Source organism: Lacerta agilis, chromosome 14 (assembly GCF_009819535.1).
Source record: "Lacerta agilis isolate rLacAgi1 chromosome 14, rLacAgi1.pri, whole genome shotgun sequence".
In the NCBI taxonomy this organism is placed as follows: Eukaryota; Metazoa; Chordata; class Lepidosauria; order Squamata; family Lacertidae; genus Lacerta; species Lacerta agilis.
Window position 1 is genome coordinate 8387994 of NC_046325.1, and position 18538 is coordinate 8406531.

General features: G+C 47.5%; 2 protein-coding genes across 2 annotated transcripts; one reads left to right on the forward strand and one right to left on the reverse strand.

Annotated features, from left to right (window-relative positions):
* Positions 1–641: 641 nt before the first annotated feature.
* On the reverse strand, positions 642–12774 carry ABHD4 (abhydrolase domain containing 4, N-acyl phospholipase B). Its single transcript, XM_033169212.1, is given in 8 exon segments — positions 642–1365; positions 1368–1389; positions 2848–3034; positions 3176–3287; positions 4460–4614; positions 6543–6918; positions 8647–8735; positions 12490–12774. Coding segments are annotated over 8 exon segments (1029 nt in total). The 5' UTR covers positions 12513–12774; the 3' UTR covers positions 642–1300.
* Positions 12775–13981: 1207 nt separating this feature from the next.
* On the forward strand, positions 13982–16860 carry DAD1 (defender against cell death 1). The gene is made up of 3 exons (XM_033169213.1): positions 13982–14268; positions 15710–15856; positions 16683–16860. Exons 1-2 carry the CDS (start codon positions 14025–14027, stop codon positions 15838–15840), a joined length of 375 nt encoding a protein of 124 aa, XP_033025104.1. The 5' UTR covers positions 13982–14024; the 3' UTR covers positions 15841–15856; positions 16683–16860.
* The last annotated feature ends 1678 nt before the right edge of the window (positions 16861–18538 follow it).

Consider the following 18538-nt stretch of genomic DNA (forward strand, 5'->3'; position numbering starts at 1 on the left):
TTCCCAAGCTTTCTTAAAATATGGAATTCCTCCGCCCCTGGAAAAGAAAAGAGGCCAATTCACAAACGGCAAAAACAGAGTTTGTGAATATCATAAGATTGCAGAAACAGTTGTGGCCAAGGCATACAAACAGCTCCAAATACTGGCCAGCTCTGTTTTGATGGAGGATGCTGGACTGTTTTCAGCCTCCCCTCCCTGCCACAAAAGTGCTAAAAGGGTCTTCCTTTAGAAGGACAACCTATCATTTCCTTGTTCTAGTGATCTGAGTCTCCCCTAGCATCAGGGAGGATGTAGTGGGGCCGGCAGATCATGCTCAAGCCACAACTGCCCCCCCCCCCTGCTTTCTGATCCCAGCTGATGTGGGGAGGTCTTACCCCCATCCCCGCTTCCCAAACTCAGTTTGGGACTGCCTCCAGAGTAGCTGTCTTTGCATCGTGCCTGGAGCATCGCATGGAAGCCCACGAAGGGCCCAGACTCCCCTGATGTGCACACCCTGATCGTGCTCTCCTATTGGTGAGCAGACATGGCCACAGCCCTCTCCCACAGCCAATGACCATTCAAGCGGGTATTGGTACAGAACAGCGCCCCCTTAAGGAGAAAGGGGCAATGGGAACACATATCTCAATTCCCCTCCAATCCTGGCTGTCTCCTTGATTTAGGTGAGGTTAAAAGTGGCACCTGCCAAAGGGAAATATAATCACATTCCCTCCAGCTTCATAAACCAAGTAGCCTTGACTGACCGCATCAGCAACAGCATCTCTGGCAGGGAGAAAAACAGTCTCCACATTTAACCACCGGCCTGATTGAAGTGCGGGTGTAAGCAAATGTTACCCCAGTGTGACATCAGTGGTTGCAACAGATAATATTTTTTAAAAAAATAGCTTTCCAACATGCAAATATTGTGGATGGTGTTGCAAAAACATTGGAAGAACCAACAGCCAAGGGGGTCGGAAAGGTGGGTGAGGTAGCAGAGGAGGACAGTCCTGCTGCAGCACAGAAAGAGGAATGTCTTGGAGGAGGGAGGCAGGATAAAGCACACCAGGAGGAACATGAAATTAGGGGAAAATAAAATGATTGGAGCTTCGATTAACCCAAAGCAGGCGGCCTGCAACCTTTAAGTTAGAATGAAGATTCAGGGACAAATCTGGGAAGGGGGGGAAGGGGGCAGGTTTCCTCCAAGACCAGCTTGCGGCCATCTTGAGGAGCTGGCGTCCCCGCTTCTCGGGGCGCACGAGCGATGTCTTGCGTGTGCGTTGTGTGTCTTGTGTGCGTCGCACCAGCTCTTCTGGGTCACAGGCGGTCAGTCAACAGAGTCGCAGATCTCTGCCACAGCAGCGTTGAAGGCATGGGGTTGGTCGGCATAACGTGGTGGGAGGCACCCGGAATAGCCTGAGGGCAAGGGGGAAAATCAGAAGGGGAGACGGAAATACTCCCCAGCCTCAGGCAGCCACCCATCAACAAAGCGTGACCCTCAAAGTCCAGAGGACCAAGTTGCGTACAAACGCAGACTCGTCATGGACAAATTTAACAATATTTGGAATTCATTTTTATAAATACTGTCTTAGGTTAAGGTGTGGTTACTACAACAATAATCTTCTTATTTTTATTTTTGGTTCTGTTTTTCGTTTTCTACGTGGGTGCTGTTTCTTTTTCGCATAACATCTTACTCTGTGCACTTGTAATTACAGTCGTAACTTGGTTCTCGAACGTAGCCCGTTCAACTTCTGAAACATTCGAAAACCAAGATGCGGCTTGCGATTGGCTTCAGGAGCTTCCTGCACGCAAACGGAAGCTGCATCGGACATTCGGCTTCTGAAAAACGTTCGAAAACCATAACACTTCATTCCAGGTTTTGGGCGTTCGGGAGCCAAAACTACAAGTACCAAAGCGTTCGAGAACTAAGGTACGACTGTATGTACTTCTTATTTTCAATAAAGAATATAATTTTTTAAAAGGTCCAGAATAGCCAACTTCCCCATGAATAAGGGGCCTTCAAGAACAAGGTGTCTCCTTGAGAGCAATAAAGCTTGATGTCTGGGCTAACCATTGTTCCGGGTCAGAGCCTTCAGGCTACATGAGCACTCAGACCCAGAGGGTTTATTGCTTAACACCACAGCTCCTTAGCTGTGTGCAGCTGGCTTCCTGTTCCTGATTCCTACCCTTGTGCTACTGACCCCTGTGAATACCTCTGCAATTTTGAATCCTGACTGCCTTTGGCCTGCTCTGCTGTGTGACGTTGGTCTTCCCTTACGATGCTGCTATTGGTCCACTTATGGACTGCCTCACTGCGCATGAGTTGATCTTAGATTAACCAGACACCTGAATGGTATGAAACAGGACAGCTTCCCCGCACCCCACAACCAACCCTGACACACCAAAGTGCTCTACTGAGACGCCTTGAGCAAAACCATTTTGGAGTTACACATCAGAAGTGCTTCTAGCTGGCTTTTTGACCACAAGGTCTTCAGGTCATCTGAAGAAGTTAAAACATCAAATGTCATTGAATGGGGAGAAATCACTATGTAGAGGGATTCCAGTGCCTGATTATGGGTGGGAGGGAGGCCCAGAACCCAGGTACCACTAATTCATTCTCCTATGCACGTATGTTGAAAACTGGAATTCTAACTCTCCTACCCTGTATGCTCTTTAGCTCCTGACTGTCACCAGTATTTGGCCACGTTTCCGCCCTAAGTCATAGGGATGGGGAAATCTGAATTGCAAAAATGCTGAGGATTTTAGGCTAGAGGATTCTCCACTTAGGCCCCCGTTCCCACTGGGAACATCCAATGCAATGACAACTACAATCATGCTCTGCTCCCATCTCTCTCTACGTGCCAAAGTTCCTACCATGTCGCAGACGTAGCTCCCCGGCCGCAGGCTCTTGACCTTCTCCCCGGTGCTGGTATCAATCCAGGAATTGGCACCGTAGATGAGAGTGATCGGCAAGTCGCGACGAACCAGGTGGATGCGTTCCAACATGGGGCGCCGGGCCCAACCAAACGCCTCCGACATGGCCTTGAACCCGGCCTCGCCACTGCAATGAGGGAGCGCATGGGTGGAAATGCAGTGAGTTAATGGATACAGGAACATGGACCGCAGCACATTCCCCACAGCAGCTGGTATTCCAAGGCATTCTGCCTCTGAGAGCGGATTGTGAAACAATGGAGGTCCTCACCTGGGTGTCTGGGCATTGCAGTGGTAGATGTACTCCGAGATGGTATCGTCGTCAAAGAAATCGGCAAACTTCTGCTTGAAGTCTGGACGGAAGCGCTGCACTAACCCAGGCCCTGGAGGAAAGGGTGGATGCAGTCAGTAGGTTCTCATCAAACTTTTCCTTGAGCTTCCAATAAAAATAAAATCATAGCATGAAGGAATTTCTCTTTTCAAGTTGATTATAGCAGCCTCCCTCTTTGCCAAGGGTCCATGAGCAGGACTGCAGATCTCAAAACGTCATTGTTTACATCTCCAAATAGCTGCCATCCCAAGTGACTTCCTATGAGAAACCGCTTCCTCTCCATGTTATCTCCCAAACACAGCTCTGCCATTTTACAGATGGAAGTGCTAAGGGAGGTGGGTGATGCCTCATTTGAGGTCGTCCCGCAAGTGTGTGAGATATGGGACTAGGTATCCTGGATTCAAGTCCTAGGGCAAATGTTTTCGTCATCTATGCAATCTCATCCTGCCCCATTTGCACTTGGGATTACGTTCCCCCCCCCCCAATATCTATGGGACTGGTCTTCTAGGATTGTTTGCTTTTTAAGAAAGGGGGGGGAGAGATGAGTAAAGGAATGGAGAAAGTGAAAAGAAAGAGAGAGGAGCTTTTCTCCCACTTGTTTAACTATTTGATATTTGGGAATATTCAGGAAGAGAGGTGGAAACAGCTCAGAACAAGAGAGTCTTGTGGCACCTTAAAGATAAATGAATGTGCTATGACTTAAGCTTTTGTGATAGATAACCCACTTCATCAAATGCATGAAGTATTCCAGGAAGGGAATTCACTTTTTTTTAAATACCAGAAAACAAAATTCTTTGAGCATGGATCCTTGGGTAGCCAAAACGCATGCTATCAACAGGCTTTGGGAAACCCCGAGATTTACAGAAGTACAAAAATGTTTTAAGGAAAAATAGAAATAATCAAAGGCAGAGTAAAATAGCCCAATGAGGACTGAGAATGTTCGGTGGCAACAGAATGCTAACTAATGGGGGGTGGGGGGTCCAGAAAACCAGGGGGAACGGAATGCAATGGAGTACCATGAAAGTGGGTATGGCTGGCTGTCACCCTCGACAGAAGCATTTCACCTATAACATTTTTGTTGCAGGTCCCACTTGCCTCAGCAACTTTCAACAACGGGGTTAATAAGCTCGGCCACTTCTACTATGAACAAGTGACAATTCTGGCAAATCCCACTGCTTATTCTCCTGGCACCCTCCATTTAATCTTCTTGCCAATTTCACTCACCCCAGGGCCCAGCAGCTCGAAGCACAGCCAGAGGGTTGGATCGCCCCAGCACCGTCGCCACAGCCTTGACCCAAGTTGGAGGGGCACGGATTTGAGCCGGGTCGGACGGACGCATGGGGAAGCCCCAGGGGTCCACGAGGATCAGATGTTTCACCCTGTGTTAGGAGAAGCATGAAAAGCCCCCTAAGGCTACAATCCTACACCACTGAACTCAGTGGGATTTACTTCAGGGTACATGTGCACAGAGGCCAGTCACAAACAGTGTTCAAAATTTCCATTGTTCTAGGCGCATTTGCAACCGGGAATTTCATTAGCGCGAGCAGTTTCTGGGCTCTGGGTGCAGTACTGCGCCTAAGATTTCAGATTAAAGCTGCAGAGTGAAATGAAAGGAGGACCATTTTCTGCTTCCCCATTTCCATTTTTTTCATTTGCTCTACTCCTTCTCTTGCCCACTCCTCTAATATTCTTAATTAGAGAAAAGACCCTCTTAAGAATATTAGAGGAGTGGGCAAGAGGAGTAGAGCAAATGAAAAATGAGCATAATATTTTAGCTGGTTCATTCATTTTCAGCTTTGTATTCTTATTTTAAAGAGCACCTAGACATTCCATTGTTGTGCCCATAACCCAGGTTTAAGGTGTCATTTAGCTCCTAGTTTTCATATCTCAGAAAATAATAATTCCCCACTCTAAAAACTCGGCATGTTGGAAAATTAGCATGCCAGGAAGATCTTCTCTCTGTTATGCTAGCTTACTATGTGTGAGGATCATTCATTTATGATACTTAGTTGAGTATCTGATTTCCCACACCTAAATTCTCAAGTGGTAAACAGGTAAAGGTAAAGGGACCCCTGACCATTAGGTCCAGTCACGGAAGACTCTGGGGTTGTGGTGCTCATCTCGCTTTACTGGCCGAGGAAGCCGGCGTACAGCTTCCGAGTCATGTGGCCAGCATGACAAAGCTACTTCTGATGAACCAGAGCAGCACACGGAAACGCCGTTTACCTTCCCGCCGGAGCGGTACCTATTTATCTACTGGCACTTTGATGTGCTTTCAAACTGCTAGGTTGGCAGGAGCAGGGACCAAGCAATGGGAGCTCACCCCATCGCGGGGATTCGAACCGCCGACCTTCTGATCAGCAAGCCCTAGGCTCTGTGGTTTAACCCACAGCGCCACCCGCGTCACTAAATCTGATTTCCCACACCTAAATTCTCAAGTGGTACAAACCAGCAAAGGCTATACCATCCAACATTTATCCTAAGAGCCTCTTAATAACATCTATATGCTTGACTTAGATGGGAAGGGCAGAAAGACAGGCATTACTGGCAGGTCTATTCCACTAGAAATTATGACAATACTACAGACTCTCTGCTGTCCTAGCCTTAGGATCTTTCTGGAACTTCTGTAAGAACTCCAGGCCGACCTTTCTGACTTAGGGTTATGTTGATACTCTCCTTCACTGGAGGTTTTTAAGCAGAGATTGGATGGCCACCTGTCATGGATGCTTTAGTTGAGACTAGATGACCCTTGGCAGGGGCAGAGGAAGGTGGGGGCGATAGGAGCGCACCGCCCCCATTGGTGCGATCCTGAGAAGGTTCCATTGCGGCTGCCCCACCACCACCCGTGCTGGGCACCCCGCACCCTCAGGCTGCGCATCACGCCCCAGAACGCACACCATGCCCCCAGTACACATGCACCGCCCCTTTGGGCGGCGCACCACGGCCCCAGGACGTGTGCCAGCCCCGCCCCCGACTGCTCCCCGCCCCCAGTGCCGGAGAATGAAGCTCCGCCAATGACCCTTGGGATCCTTTCCATATCTACCATTCTATGATTCTATGAAGCAGGTGGGGAGAGGGAGATAGGCAGGATATATTTCAGAGGACACAGGGGGATCCCAGGCCTGGGAGCACAAGAAGCTACCTACCCACCCTTCGCAGGCCACTTTTAGTTGGCTACACCTGGCTTATAACAAGGCTGGCTGCAACACAAGAATTCAGAGCTCTGCTTCAGTTACTATAGGCATGGAGAACCAGATGTTGCTGAACTACAATTCCCACCATCCCTGCCTAAAGCCACAAAACGTACCTCTCTGGATACTGCAAGCTGTAGGAGGCTGCCAGGAAGCCACCAAGACTATGGCCGAGCAGGATCATGCTGGGGATGCCCATCTCCCGACGCCAGGCCTCAATGGAGTTCACAAACTCCTCTTCGGCCCCCTGGGCATCCCGGGGAAAGGGGGGCCGGGAACTGCGGCCGAACCCCAGGAGGTCAAAGGCGTGGAGAGGGCGACGTTGGCTCAGCGAGTCTAGGTTGAGGATCCAGAGTCCGATGCCCCCACCAAAACCATGCACCATCACCAGGGGGGTGCGTCCCTTGCCCCGTTCCGGAGACAGTGATATGGTCCAGATCTTGGCATGGTTTGGGAGGGAGATGTATCGGGCCACAAATCGGTTCTGGAGGCCTGAAGATGGGAGAGAGAAAGGGGAAGGTGAGCATCTATTATCCAGGATCCCCCAAAAACCCAATACATACCATGGGGCCCAGGTTCTGTCAGATGTTACAAGGCACACTAGCACTAATGGCTGCAGAAAGGGATTTGATGGGCGGAAAGATGTTCCCGGGATATAGGGGAAACTGTGGGTTCCAACTATCACCAGTCCCACCCAGCATGAACAATAGTCCAGAAAGATGGCTGTTGTCTTCAGGTCTCCCCCTACAAATCTTGTCTGTCTAAAAGGTCTACCTCATCAGTTAGGCTAATCACTTCAAAAACCTTCTGACCAATTAGCAAGGTGCCCATGGCAATTTTCAAATACCAGATCAGATCACAGTTATACAGCAGAGATCCGTTTTAGAAGAGGCATTCCTCTGTCTCTCACCCCCACTCCGTTAAATGCTTCTTCTACCCAAGAAGCTTAGACAAAAGAAAGCTTTTCTTCCTCCAAAAAGCATTTGTCGGTGTGCAAATGCATGCATGTATAAACTGATTGATCTATTATTAAAACTCACCTGATTAAGCAATCAAGATTTCTTTAAGCAGTCGGTGGCTCTAATTACGAGCAATAAGATCTAGGGGGGGAAATCTTCATATTCAGGATCACAATACTACCAGGTATCACACAGAGAAGTGACTCAGAAGTGTGGGGAATGGCTCTCTCTGTGGTAACCTGTAAGCTGAGGAACTCCTGACCCACAGAGGTGCATCTAGGATCTTCATTACACAGCTTCCGATGTATGCTCTTTAGCCTGACAATTAGGCAATTGTTATGAGACCCAACTCTTTTACTCTGGTAAATCTATACTGAGTTGGTTTTGCTTGGAAGTGTTTTTTACCCACTTTTAAAATTGGCTCAAAATTGTTTTACTTGTTTGTTCTATTGTGTGACTGCACTTCTAATGTCATGGAAGGCTAATACAACTCATAAACAAGTACACAAGGAGCATTGTGGGAAATAAAAATGGCACCTTAGGCCCAACCACCTGGTTTTGCTCAAGAGTGCTGAGCCAGGGGAAAACAAATACCAGGGAAGCCCTGGGCAGGCAACCACAGTGAGCCTTGGGGTGCCAGTTGTAGACACCCTAAAACTGATGCTCATGGTAAGAAACAAAACCCTACCACTTCTTGGTGGATCTTAATTAAACCACAGAAACTGCCCCCGCCAATTGGTATTTGCCAACTAAGATTATTATGGAGCCATGGCATTTTTCCCCCTGGCAACTTCTCTGGAAAGTTTTTCTCTCTGTGTGTCTTGCCTTAAATTTGAGGCCATTCAATGAAGCTGAATGCTGGAGGAGTCAGGACAAACAAAAGAAAGCACTTCTTCTTACAGCACATCATTAAACCATGGAAATCGTTCCCAACCAGAGATAGCGACGGCTGCCAACTTGGGACAGCTTTAAAAGAGGATCAGACAAAATTCCTAGTGGGCAAAGTTATCAATGGCTACCAACCCCAATGATTCTGTTCTCCCTCCACTGTCAGAGGGGAGTTGCTGGGAATTGCAATAGGGGAGTGTGCTGTTGTGCTCAGGTTCTGCTTGTGGGACTTCCCATAGGACTCTGGCTGGCTGCTGTGAGAACAGGATGCTGGACTAGATGGGTCTTTCGACGGATCTTATAGGATATTAGTTAGCATCTCTATTTTGGACAAAGGAGAAAGAGGACGGTCCTCAAGCCCTCCTTTACTTACACTGCAGGATCCGAGCTTCCACGTTCTTGAGGTGGGACATGGAGGTGGGACGCCAGGCAGGCAGCCAGCCCCCTAGCCAGCCTTGGGTCCTGTGGAAGGGATATAGTTTTGTTGAGACATGGGCGGGCAGAGGCAGGCAGAAAGGGAGAGCAAAGGGGTTGGGAGAAGAAAGGAAATGGAAGACATCGAAGAGGGTCATTGATAAACAGCTGCTTCCCATAGCAAGCTTTTGCAACTCTGTGATAACTGGAGTAGAATGTGACTTGATAAAGCAGGAAAAAGCCCTTGAATAACTAGGGTCTCTATAGCACAAAGAGAAGGCATATGTTCAAATTTTCACAAAAAGCACCCAGAGGAAATGCTACCATGTTTCTAGGCGTCACTCCACATAACTTTTGCAGTCTAATAGAAGGCAACTTGCCTGATGGGCCACCTTGTTTTTCTCAGCAAAATGCAAAGTTTCACTTCCCGAAAGCGAGGGCTGATGCAATACAAATAACTCCACACATAAATACTGAACATGAACAGAAAGGGCTGCCATGTGGAAGTTTCAAAGCAGAGTTTAGATAGCCTCCTGTCCTGGATGCTTTAGTTGAGGTTCCTGCATTGCAGGGGGTTGTACCCCCTTGGGGTACCTTTCCAACTCTACAATTCTGTGATTCCACAGGGCTGCCATCCTACATTATGAACCTAGGTCCCATTAAGGGCAAAGCAAGTTAACGGTAATACCTAAGTAAATACGCTTAATAATAGGCTAGGAAATCCCTGAGTACAATCAGCCCTGAACTCACTTAGTGGCCCAAAGGCAATACCTTCTCCCTTAGCCTCCCTTTCTCACTGCAAGGGTGATAATACAGGTTCTGCAGAATACTGACACACCTATCCTTGAAATCGCTGAAAACCTGCCAATACCCTAGCAGTGCTTTTAAATTTTGAACCATGCAGACTTTTCACCACAGCCTGAAGACTAGCCACTTGCATCTTTTTGTTTCATTTAGGGAACGGCAGCCCATGACGGTCACAGCAGAGTGTGGATTAAACCTGGATCTCCCTGGTCCTAGCCTGACACTAGAATAAAAACACAATTAGATAATACCGACCAAGCTTGTGGGACTGTTGTAAGGAATAATGTGTACGCCATCATCAGATTTTTGGGGAAGGTCTTTAACTCAGTGGTAGAGCACCTGCTTTGCATGCAGAAGGTCCCAGGGAGAGGGCCTTGCCTGGAATCCTGGAAAGTAGCTGCCAATCAGTGTAGACAATATAGGTATACCTTGGGAGTTGAACGGAATCCGTTCGACTTCCAAAACGTTTGGAAACCAAGGCATGGCTTCCGCTTGGCTGCAGGTAGCTCCTGCAGCCAATCGGAAGCTGCGTCGGACATTCAGGTTCCAAAGAACGTTCGCAAATCGGAACACTCACTTCTGGGTTTGTGGCATTCGGGAGCCAAAACATTAGACTTGCAAGGCGTTTGACTTCCAAGGTACGACTGTACCGCACTAGATGGACTGACTCAGCCTGAGGCAGCTTCTTCTATTCCAAAATGCAATGAAACTTCTAATATGTTGTATAAACGCTGAACTTTATCGTTATTGTGGTATCAAAGTCCATTCCATGATCCCGAGAGTGACATGATCCCCTATAGCCAGAGTCATGTGATCGGATAGGCACTTTTCTGTGCCTGCCTCCCTCCCTCTCTAAACAGTTTACAGTGGACAAAGGAGGAGTGGGGAGAGATTAAACTACTGTACTGTACTTGCATTTAAGTTTTTGCTGTTTCATCTCTTGCCCCCTGGATTTACACATAAGCCCCACTATCAAAATTCTAGTTATGGGAGCTCAGTTTGCAAAGAAGCAGTGGGGAGGTAAGGGTCCTCCCTTTCCAAACTTCAGCCAAGGAAGTTGATAACAACACTGTAACTAACGTATAGCGCACATCAGCACATTTAGAGTCATCGCAAGCACTGGGTCAGTTGCCAAACAGCACCACTCACACCCCCTGCAGAGTCTTTGTGGGAATGGAAAATGGTTACATTGAAAAGACATTGGCTGCCTTCCTTGTCCCGGGTGGAGGGGAAGCTTGGGAGAACAAGGCTCTACTGTTATGATGCAATGATAAGGACAGCTAGACAAATTGCCTGGTCACTCTCCTTTTCTGCTGAATCACTTCCAACTCACAACCACCTGGTACCTTGAATTAGAGACAGTGCAGACCTACACAGAGAGAGACACTCTGGAAAGGTTTGATTGCAGGGCCAAGTAAAACCAGTAGCCATTCCAAAGCCTTTCCCTGACACCAGGCAAGTCTGCTTCCTTCCAATAGCACCACAGCTAATAATTGTATCTGGGCACAAAGGATATTTCTTCAGTGTCTGGAGTTCAGAGGTGTTTGCCTCTCTTGTTCCCTGGGCAACTGCTCCCCTTCAAAATCAGTTCAAGAACCCAGTGCCTCACCCCAGACTATGTAAAGCCACATTAAGATGCAAGAAGCTCTGAACATACGCAGAGGATTTCCCCCCCCCCCTTCACCACTGAATAGCCCCACCCCACCCAGCTAGGGTTGGAAGAGAGAAAGATCTGTTTTCATACTAACTTTGAATTCCAGCACCTCTCATTTAGAACTTAATCATCACTGCCTGTGGCATTATGAATAACCGTCAGTCTCTTGCCAAGACCTTGAAACTCTGCCTAAAATGCTGCAAGCCTTGTTGCTTAGTTCCATGTGGGAGGGAGGGATGTTATGCTTAACTAGCAAAGAGTGTTCATGCTCACATGCAGCCTGGACTTCACACATTCCAGCTAGAAACTCTAGTGTAGAAAACAGTTCATGGGGCATGGGGTAGATTTATATTCTGCCTTTCAATTCATATGAATGTAAGATCAGGTCAATGCCCCCATCTAATCCATCATCCTGTTCTCACACTGGCCAAGCAGATGCCTGTAGCAAACCCACAAGCAGGGCCCCAAGCACAAGAGGACTCTCTCCTCTTTTGTTTTACAGCAACTGGCATTCAGAAGCATTTCTACCTCCTAACTGTGGAAGCAGAGCAAAGCTATTATGGTTAGTAGCCTCTGAAAGCCCTGTCCTGCACGAATTTGTCTAATGGTCTTTAAAAGCCATTTAAGTTGGTGGTCATCTCTGCCTCCTGTGGAAGTGAGTTCCATAGTTTCATTATGGTTTGGTGGGAAAGTTAATTTATGAACTCCGGGAAATTAATTCCCCTCCTTCTTTTCGCATACTTCCCCTTGGCTTGCAGGCTATAATTCCATCTCACAGGCCTCATTCCCTCAGTATCTTCCCCTGTTAAATTCTTCCTCCCTTGCTACTGGAAGGGTCTTTTGCCTGCCCACCACACCTAGCTTCTCCTGAGCACCCATTTGCCTTAGGAGGAAAGGCAGCTTTAGCCTTCAGCCTTATACAGATTCTGGTCTGCCTTTTCTTCTTTATTCCCCTGCCAGCTTCTTTGCAAACCCAGCCTGCCTCATTCCTTTCTAAGGACAGTATCTTGGTGACAGATCATAACACCTTCCCCCTCAGCAGAATCCAGAGCAACGCTTCCATCAGCAGGTCTCTTTTAACTCCTTCCAAGTGCTTAGCCAACAGAGTGCTTAGCCAACAACCCACACAACAAAGCACATAGGACCCGAAACCACCTGTAGGAGCGAGTGACATGCACAACTCCGTACATTGTAGGGCCTACAATAACAACCACCCCGTTTCAAACCTCAATCCCCTCTCCCCTTCCCTCCAGAACCAGGATCTGTATTAAAGCAGCAAAAATAAATTAATCTATGACTGAGAGAGTGGCTCCGCGACCCGGAAATATCCCACAGTGAACTCACGACTGCTCAAGGTCTTCCTCCATTACTTCCCGAGAAGGAAAACATCACAACAGCTGGTGAGGAAAGGCGTGCGTAAGGAAGGGGTGGAACTAGAACTTGGGGGCGTGGTTCATATTTTATGAATGGCTTGGGGTTGGCGGGGAGGTCTGGGTGAGGCCGGTTGTATAACCTTCCTGCTGGGTTATATAAGGGGGGGCGGGAGGGATTCTCCAAAAGAGAGCGCAACAGCCCTCTCTGGACTCCCTCCGCTTGCCCGGGTAGATTGGAGTGAAAGAGAGAACAAGAGGGCGGGCTCTTTCCCCCTCTGATGTGGGCGGAGGCATCATAAAGAGGGGAGGAGTCTAGCGGGGGTGATTGATGGCTGCAGGGAGGAGGGGCAGGATTAGAAAAAGGGGGAAATAATGGGAGTTTTTTTCTGTGCAATAGCGAAAGGAGAACTTGCAAGTGTTGGGATGGGAAAGCACTTGTAGTGTGGGTTCGTTAGGAGGAAAAGGGAGAGCAGTCTACGACCCTGCACCCCCGGAGTTGTTTTCGGTGTCGAAAACATGCATTCGTTTATTAAAACCACTTCTTTTCTTTCATCCTTTATGGAGCGACATTAGCAAGTTACTGTAATCTGCATTTATATATGTCTACTATTCTTTCCCCGCTCATCATTAAAAAATGGTTCTCAGGGTTGTTGGCCCGGAGAGTTTCTGAACACAAGCAGAGGGGCATTGCCTCTTTTTCAGTTAGGGGCTGCTACTTCCATCCACCACGAATTCTAAGGTTGTAATATTGAAATGGCCGCATAGGGCAGTTATAATTGTATTAGGTAGCCTATGCTGTTAGTAGCATGCGGCGTTTGAGGGTATAATTAAGGGGTGGAAAGCGGCATGCTATGGAATGGGGAGCTATAATGGTGTGCAAAGCGCCTTCCTTTCAAGCTGCAACTTGCAAAGCTAAGGCTGATTACTTTCGTTACCGTAAGGCTGGAAGCAGGGCGTTCTGATAGCGCATGCGCAATGACATGCCATGTAACCTATATGACACCCTCTCGTAACTGCTGGTTGAACAAACGCATGCGCATTGAATTCTCTCCTGAAACAGGATGCCTGCAGCGCAAATTAATAAATAGATCCTTAATAACATACTACTGCAGCTAGTTTAGCTCTTTTCATTTTAAAAAAAAATTAAGACTTGTTTTCTTTTAACTTCTCCCTTGAACCAAAAACTTGTGTAAGGATGAGTGTACTACACATGCGCAAGAGACAGCCCATACCAGGAAAAGGTCCGTGATGGTCTCTAATCTGATTATGCGCCTGCGCTGCCCTCTTAACAGCCGCTCACGCACCACGCATGCGCACGAACCAGCCCATTCTATAACTGCCCTTTCAGCAACCGAAATGCGCAACACGCATGCGTAGTAGGTGCTAGACCGTCTCTGCGCATGCGCCTTGCCCCATATTGACACGGGAAGCGTTTACCCGCTTCCGGCCACCTCATTTTTATTTTTTTTCCTTTAATTCAAGTTGTGTGATACCCTCTCCGTCGCTATGTCAGGCGCAGCTTCAAGCTCGTCCGGGGCCGGGGCGAGCTCGGTGAGCTCGGTAGTGCGGCGTTTCCTAGCGGAGTACAGCAGCGGAACGCCGAGCCGCCTGAAAGTGCTGGACGCCTACCTGCTCTACGTCATGCTCACGGGAGCGCTGCAGTTCGGCTACTGCCTCGGCGTCGGCACCTTTCCTTTCAACTCCTTCCTGTCGGGGTTCATCTCCGCCGTGGGGAGCTTCATCCTGGGCGGTGAGGGCGCTCCTTGATTCGGCAGCTTCGAACGCGAAGCCGTTGCTTTTTAAATTGAAGTTGGGGCGGGGGGGGGGACGTGTGCAACGGTCGCCGGGTCAGCCTACCAACGGTCTTTCCGTGAGGGAGGGGGGGTGTTCACATGGCAACGTCGTGGGGGTTCCATATGGTGACGTAGCAACTTCTCGGGATGGTGGGAGAGGGGCGAGAAGGTTCTGCGTCGTCGTGGCGACGCCGCTGTTTAGCTAATGCAGACAAGGAACAGGGCGGGGTTATGACAATCGCCATGGCAACTGCGGAGTGTACGTGGGAATGGAGTGAGGGCCATGCTAGTGGCTCCCACCTATGCTCTCCTTTGGGTCTTCCTTCAAGCTGGACTACAACTCCCATCAACCTCTGCCAGTATAAGCAGTTGCTTCAGGGACATGTACAGCATCTGCAGGAGTTCTCATCCCTCCTGTTAAGCGTCTCATCCAGACCAGTGAGCCTCCCTATTTGGGGCGCTATGGGTTAAACCACTGAGCCTAGGGCTTGTTGATCAGGTCAGCGGTTCGAATCCCGCGACGGGGTGAGCTCCCGTTGCTCGGTCGCTGCTCCTGCCAACCTAGCAGTTCAAAAGCACGTCAAAGTGAAAGTAGATAAATAGGTACCGCTCTGGCGGGAAGGTAAACGGCGTTTCCGTGCGCTGCTCTGGTTCGCCAGAAAGCGGCTTTGTCATGCTAGCCACATGACCCGGAAGCTGTCTGCAGCCAAACACCGGCTCCCTCGGCCTATAGAGCGAGATGAGCGCCGCAACCCCAGAGTCGTCCGCAACTGAACCTAAAGGTCAGGGGTCCCTTTACCTTTACCTTTTCCCCATGGTCATGGTTGTGACTCAGCCCCAGGACTAGCGTTGGGGGTCAGCACACCTTCCAGTGGGCCCAGAAGGGCTCATTCCCATGCCCACCAAGGCACCTACCTGGCCTTGCTGCAGAGTGGGTGCTGGGCACCTGGTGTGAATGCTGCTGCCCATCACTTGCCTCCCTTGGATGTATTTCTGACTGGTGATGGGAGCGTCAGCATGGTGCAGGAGGAAGCTGCCATCTTAGATATCCCAAAATGCAATACCTGGACCTCAGAGCACTGTTGTGCTTTACAAAGTACAGGTCCTGCCTTCCTGCCAAGAAAACATGTCAGAGCCCAGAGGGTGAAGGGGGGTGATGTGTGATACTATAAAAGCAGGTATGGGAGATTTATTTTCTGAAATCAAAAGGGCAAAGGTTCTTGCCAGAATAGATAACTGATGGCAAGGATCCACAGACTCGCTCTGTAGTTCTTAAATTGGAGTACTGTATGAGGTTATGGTCATCCTTTAAAACTTGCTCCACTGTTTAGTGTGATGTGCTGCATTTTCTTCTGGCAATCCATTACATTTTGGTTTTTCTTCTCTCTCCCTCTCAAGTTTGTTTGAGGATCCAGATCAACCCACAGAACAAAGGAGAATTTCAGGGGATCTCACCAGAGCGAGCCTTTGCTGACTTTCTCTTTGCCAGTACTATCCTGCATCTTGTAGTCATCAACTTTGTGGGCTGATACAGAAGACTTGAAGGTATGTATACCTGGTCGGGGTATATGATTTTAGAAGGGAAGACTTGGTAGTCAAAATATTGGCTGATGCCATCCTTACATTCATCTCTTATTTAGGTGGTAGATTTCCCAGGTAAGATTCAAGACTTATCACTTAGAAATTGTGTACTAGTGTAGGCTAGAAAAAATGCTTAGAAGTGTCCTGAGTATTCTCTACTATTTTGGTATAGTTTTCATTCCTATCATGACTTCTTACAGCTGAACCTCATTATACAAATAAGGTCAGAGTGTCTCGATGGGTGGAGAAGAGGGCTTGGGGTGAAATCCTCTCCTCCTGTGTCTTTTCAGCTTGTGAACAGCATCTTAGAGAATCCCCTGGAATATTGTCTTGAATTTGTCTTGAGTCAGTGAAGTCACAGCTTGATTGGTGTTCTCAGAGTAAAGCCTTTCACACTGAACCAATGTTAGAAGTCCATATTTGTGAAGGTACACACACACTATTTGTGTTACCTATAAATAAATACTTGTGTGTGCAGTGTGGATTTCGGGCATAACTTTAGTTTTATACTCTTGGTTGTAAAGCCCTATTCCTGTGCACTGACTGAAAAGGTGATAAGTCATTATGGGTCTGAGCATGGGGTGGGCTTTTCACTAAAGAGAAGATTAGCATGTGGCTGAGTTTAGTGGCTACCAATCATTAAAAATTCCATTTTGACGTTCAGACTGATAGTATTTGACTTGTATGTGTGTTTCATTTGCAATACGGTGTGTTGGTATACAATATAAGCCCTCAATTTCTTGCCGTCTCCACATTGAAAACTTTTCACTTTTTTCTTTCCTTCTTGTAGGTCCTGGATTTGTCTTGTTTGCTGAAAACCCAGCATTCCACTGAACAGGCATCACACCACACATCAGACTCTGAATAGGTTCCCTGGTGGCAGTAGGGATGGGAATTTAAAATGTTCCCTAAAACATATGGCCATTGCCTTCACTTTCTATGATTTTCAATAAACCTCTTTTCTTACATTTCATGTATCTTAACTCTCGGTGATAAGTGGAGAAGGGGGCGTGCCCTGATGAGCTTTGGGGTGAGATCCTTCTCCTGTGTGTTTAAACCCATGAAGGGCATATTGAAGTATTGTTCTTTTGGAGATCACTCCTTGTGATCTGTCCTGGGAATAACAAATAAATAGCCTATCCTAAAACTTCTGTGTTACCTAACCTTAGCAGGCTAAGTATTAGCTTAATCCAGGACTCTGTTTCTGTCATTTGAGCCCACGTGGCAGTGTGTGGCATAGTTCGCATGACACATTAAACCATAGCTTAAACCAAACTATCATTTAGTGCGAACGTGTTCCTGAGGTGCTGCTTCTCCACACCAGCTGCTTCCAGGCCGTGGACTAAATGACAAGCCCGTGAGTAAGATGCAGTCCAGGAACCTTCGTTGAGTACAGGGCATCACCTGAACTCTGCTAAACTGAAGTAACAAGATAATGATTCCTTAAAACTAGGATGCTTGGAATGGAAAGGTTTGTCTGGCAGGAGAGAGAGAGGCAGGAGAGAGAGAGAGCATGGGCCCAGATAATTAGGAACTTCTTACTCAACAGTTCTTGCAATATTTTTCTCTTTCACTATCTTTTGCTGCCATCTAGTGTATGATTCTGTGAAATGCCTCTTCAGACCTGGGAGGGTAGATTTAGAAGTCCTTAAAGCAGTGCTTTTTTCTGGGAGGATGCAGGGATACGCATACCCCTAAACATTTTGTGAATCTTTGTCCTTTTGTCCATTTAATGTATTTATTGTTCCTGATTTGAACTATAAAATGGTCAAAATGAGAGTACCCCTAAACATTTTTTAAAGAAAAAAGCATTGCCTTAAAGTATATTGAGATCTGTAGGAAACAAAACAAATCTTCCACAGTTCAAAACAGCACAGTTCCACCAATGCCCATAGCTTTTCGCTTGCCCATGTTTGTTAAAATCTGGATCCAGCAACCTTGAAAAACCTACCTTCCAAGACTAGAGTAACTGGGCATTTGCACAACTATTGAGATCAGTAATTCAGAATTCAAAAAACACCCAGCAGACTACATGCTACAGTCTTCATAGGAACATGACACCTTCGATATGCATGCAGGGGGTGGCATATTAGAATTCACTCGTCCAAATTGACACAAGATTTTGGCTCTTATTTCCCATTTTTATGCTAGGTTTTTACAACCAGGAGTAATACCAACTGAGAGTCCCTCAGACAATTGATTCTGCAGCTTGAATACCTGAGGGTGGAACATCCTTACTCCAACGTTGTCATATGACTTCCTCCCTTGGCTTAGTTGACTGGTTTGGGCCAGTTTACAGTTTGGAATTGTGTGCTCAGTGATATATGCTTGTAAAGGAAACCAATGATGTTTAGATGTGGGTTCTCCCTCTCTGGTAAGTGTGTGTGGAGGAATATAAACAATTCTCTCTCTGTTGCTCAAGATAGGCGACTAGCCATCTTAATTGCAGCTTTTCACCATCTTGACCGGAAGTCCCCAAAAGCTGCAATTGGGACTTGCTGTTGTGGGAAGTGATACATAAATTCAGCATACTCAACAGTGTAAGCAATTACAACTGAAATCTCAATAGCTGTTGGATTCAATAGGATTCTTAGTAACTAGTGAGTATGGCTTGATGGGCCTACATAGTGCCTTACCAGTCCCAGG

Excerpts from the sequence above, each read along its gene's own strand:
- DAD1 (XM_033169213.1), top strand. The coding sequence starts at position 14,025 with ATGTCAGGCGCAGCTTCAAGCTCGTCCGGGGCCGGGGCGAGCTCGGTG. Across the intron at positions 14,269-15,709 it reads GGGGAGCTTCATCCTGGGCG|TTTGTTTGAGGATCCAGATC; the intron begins GTGAGGGCGCTC and ends CTCCCTCTCAAG.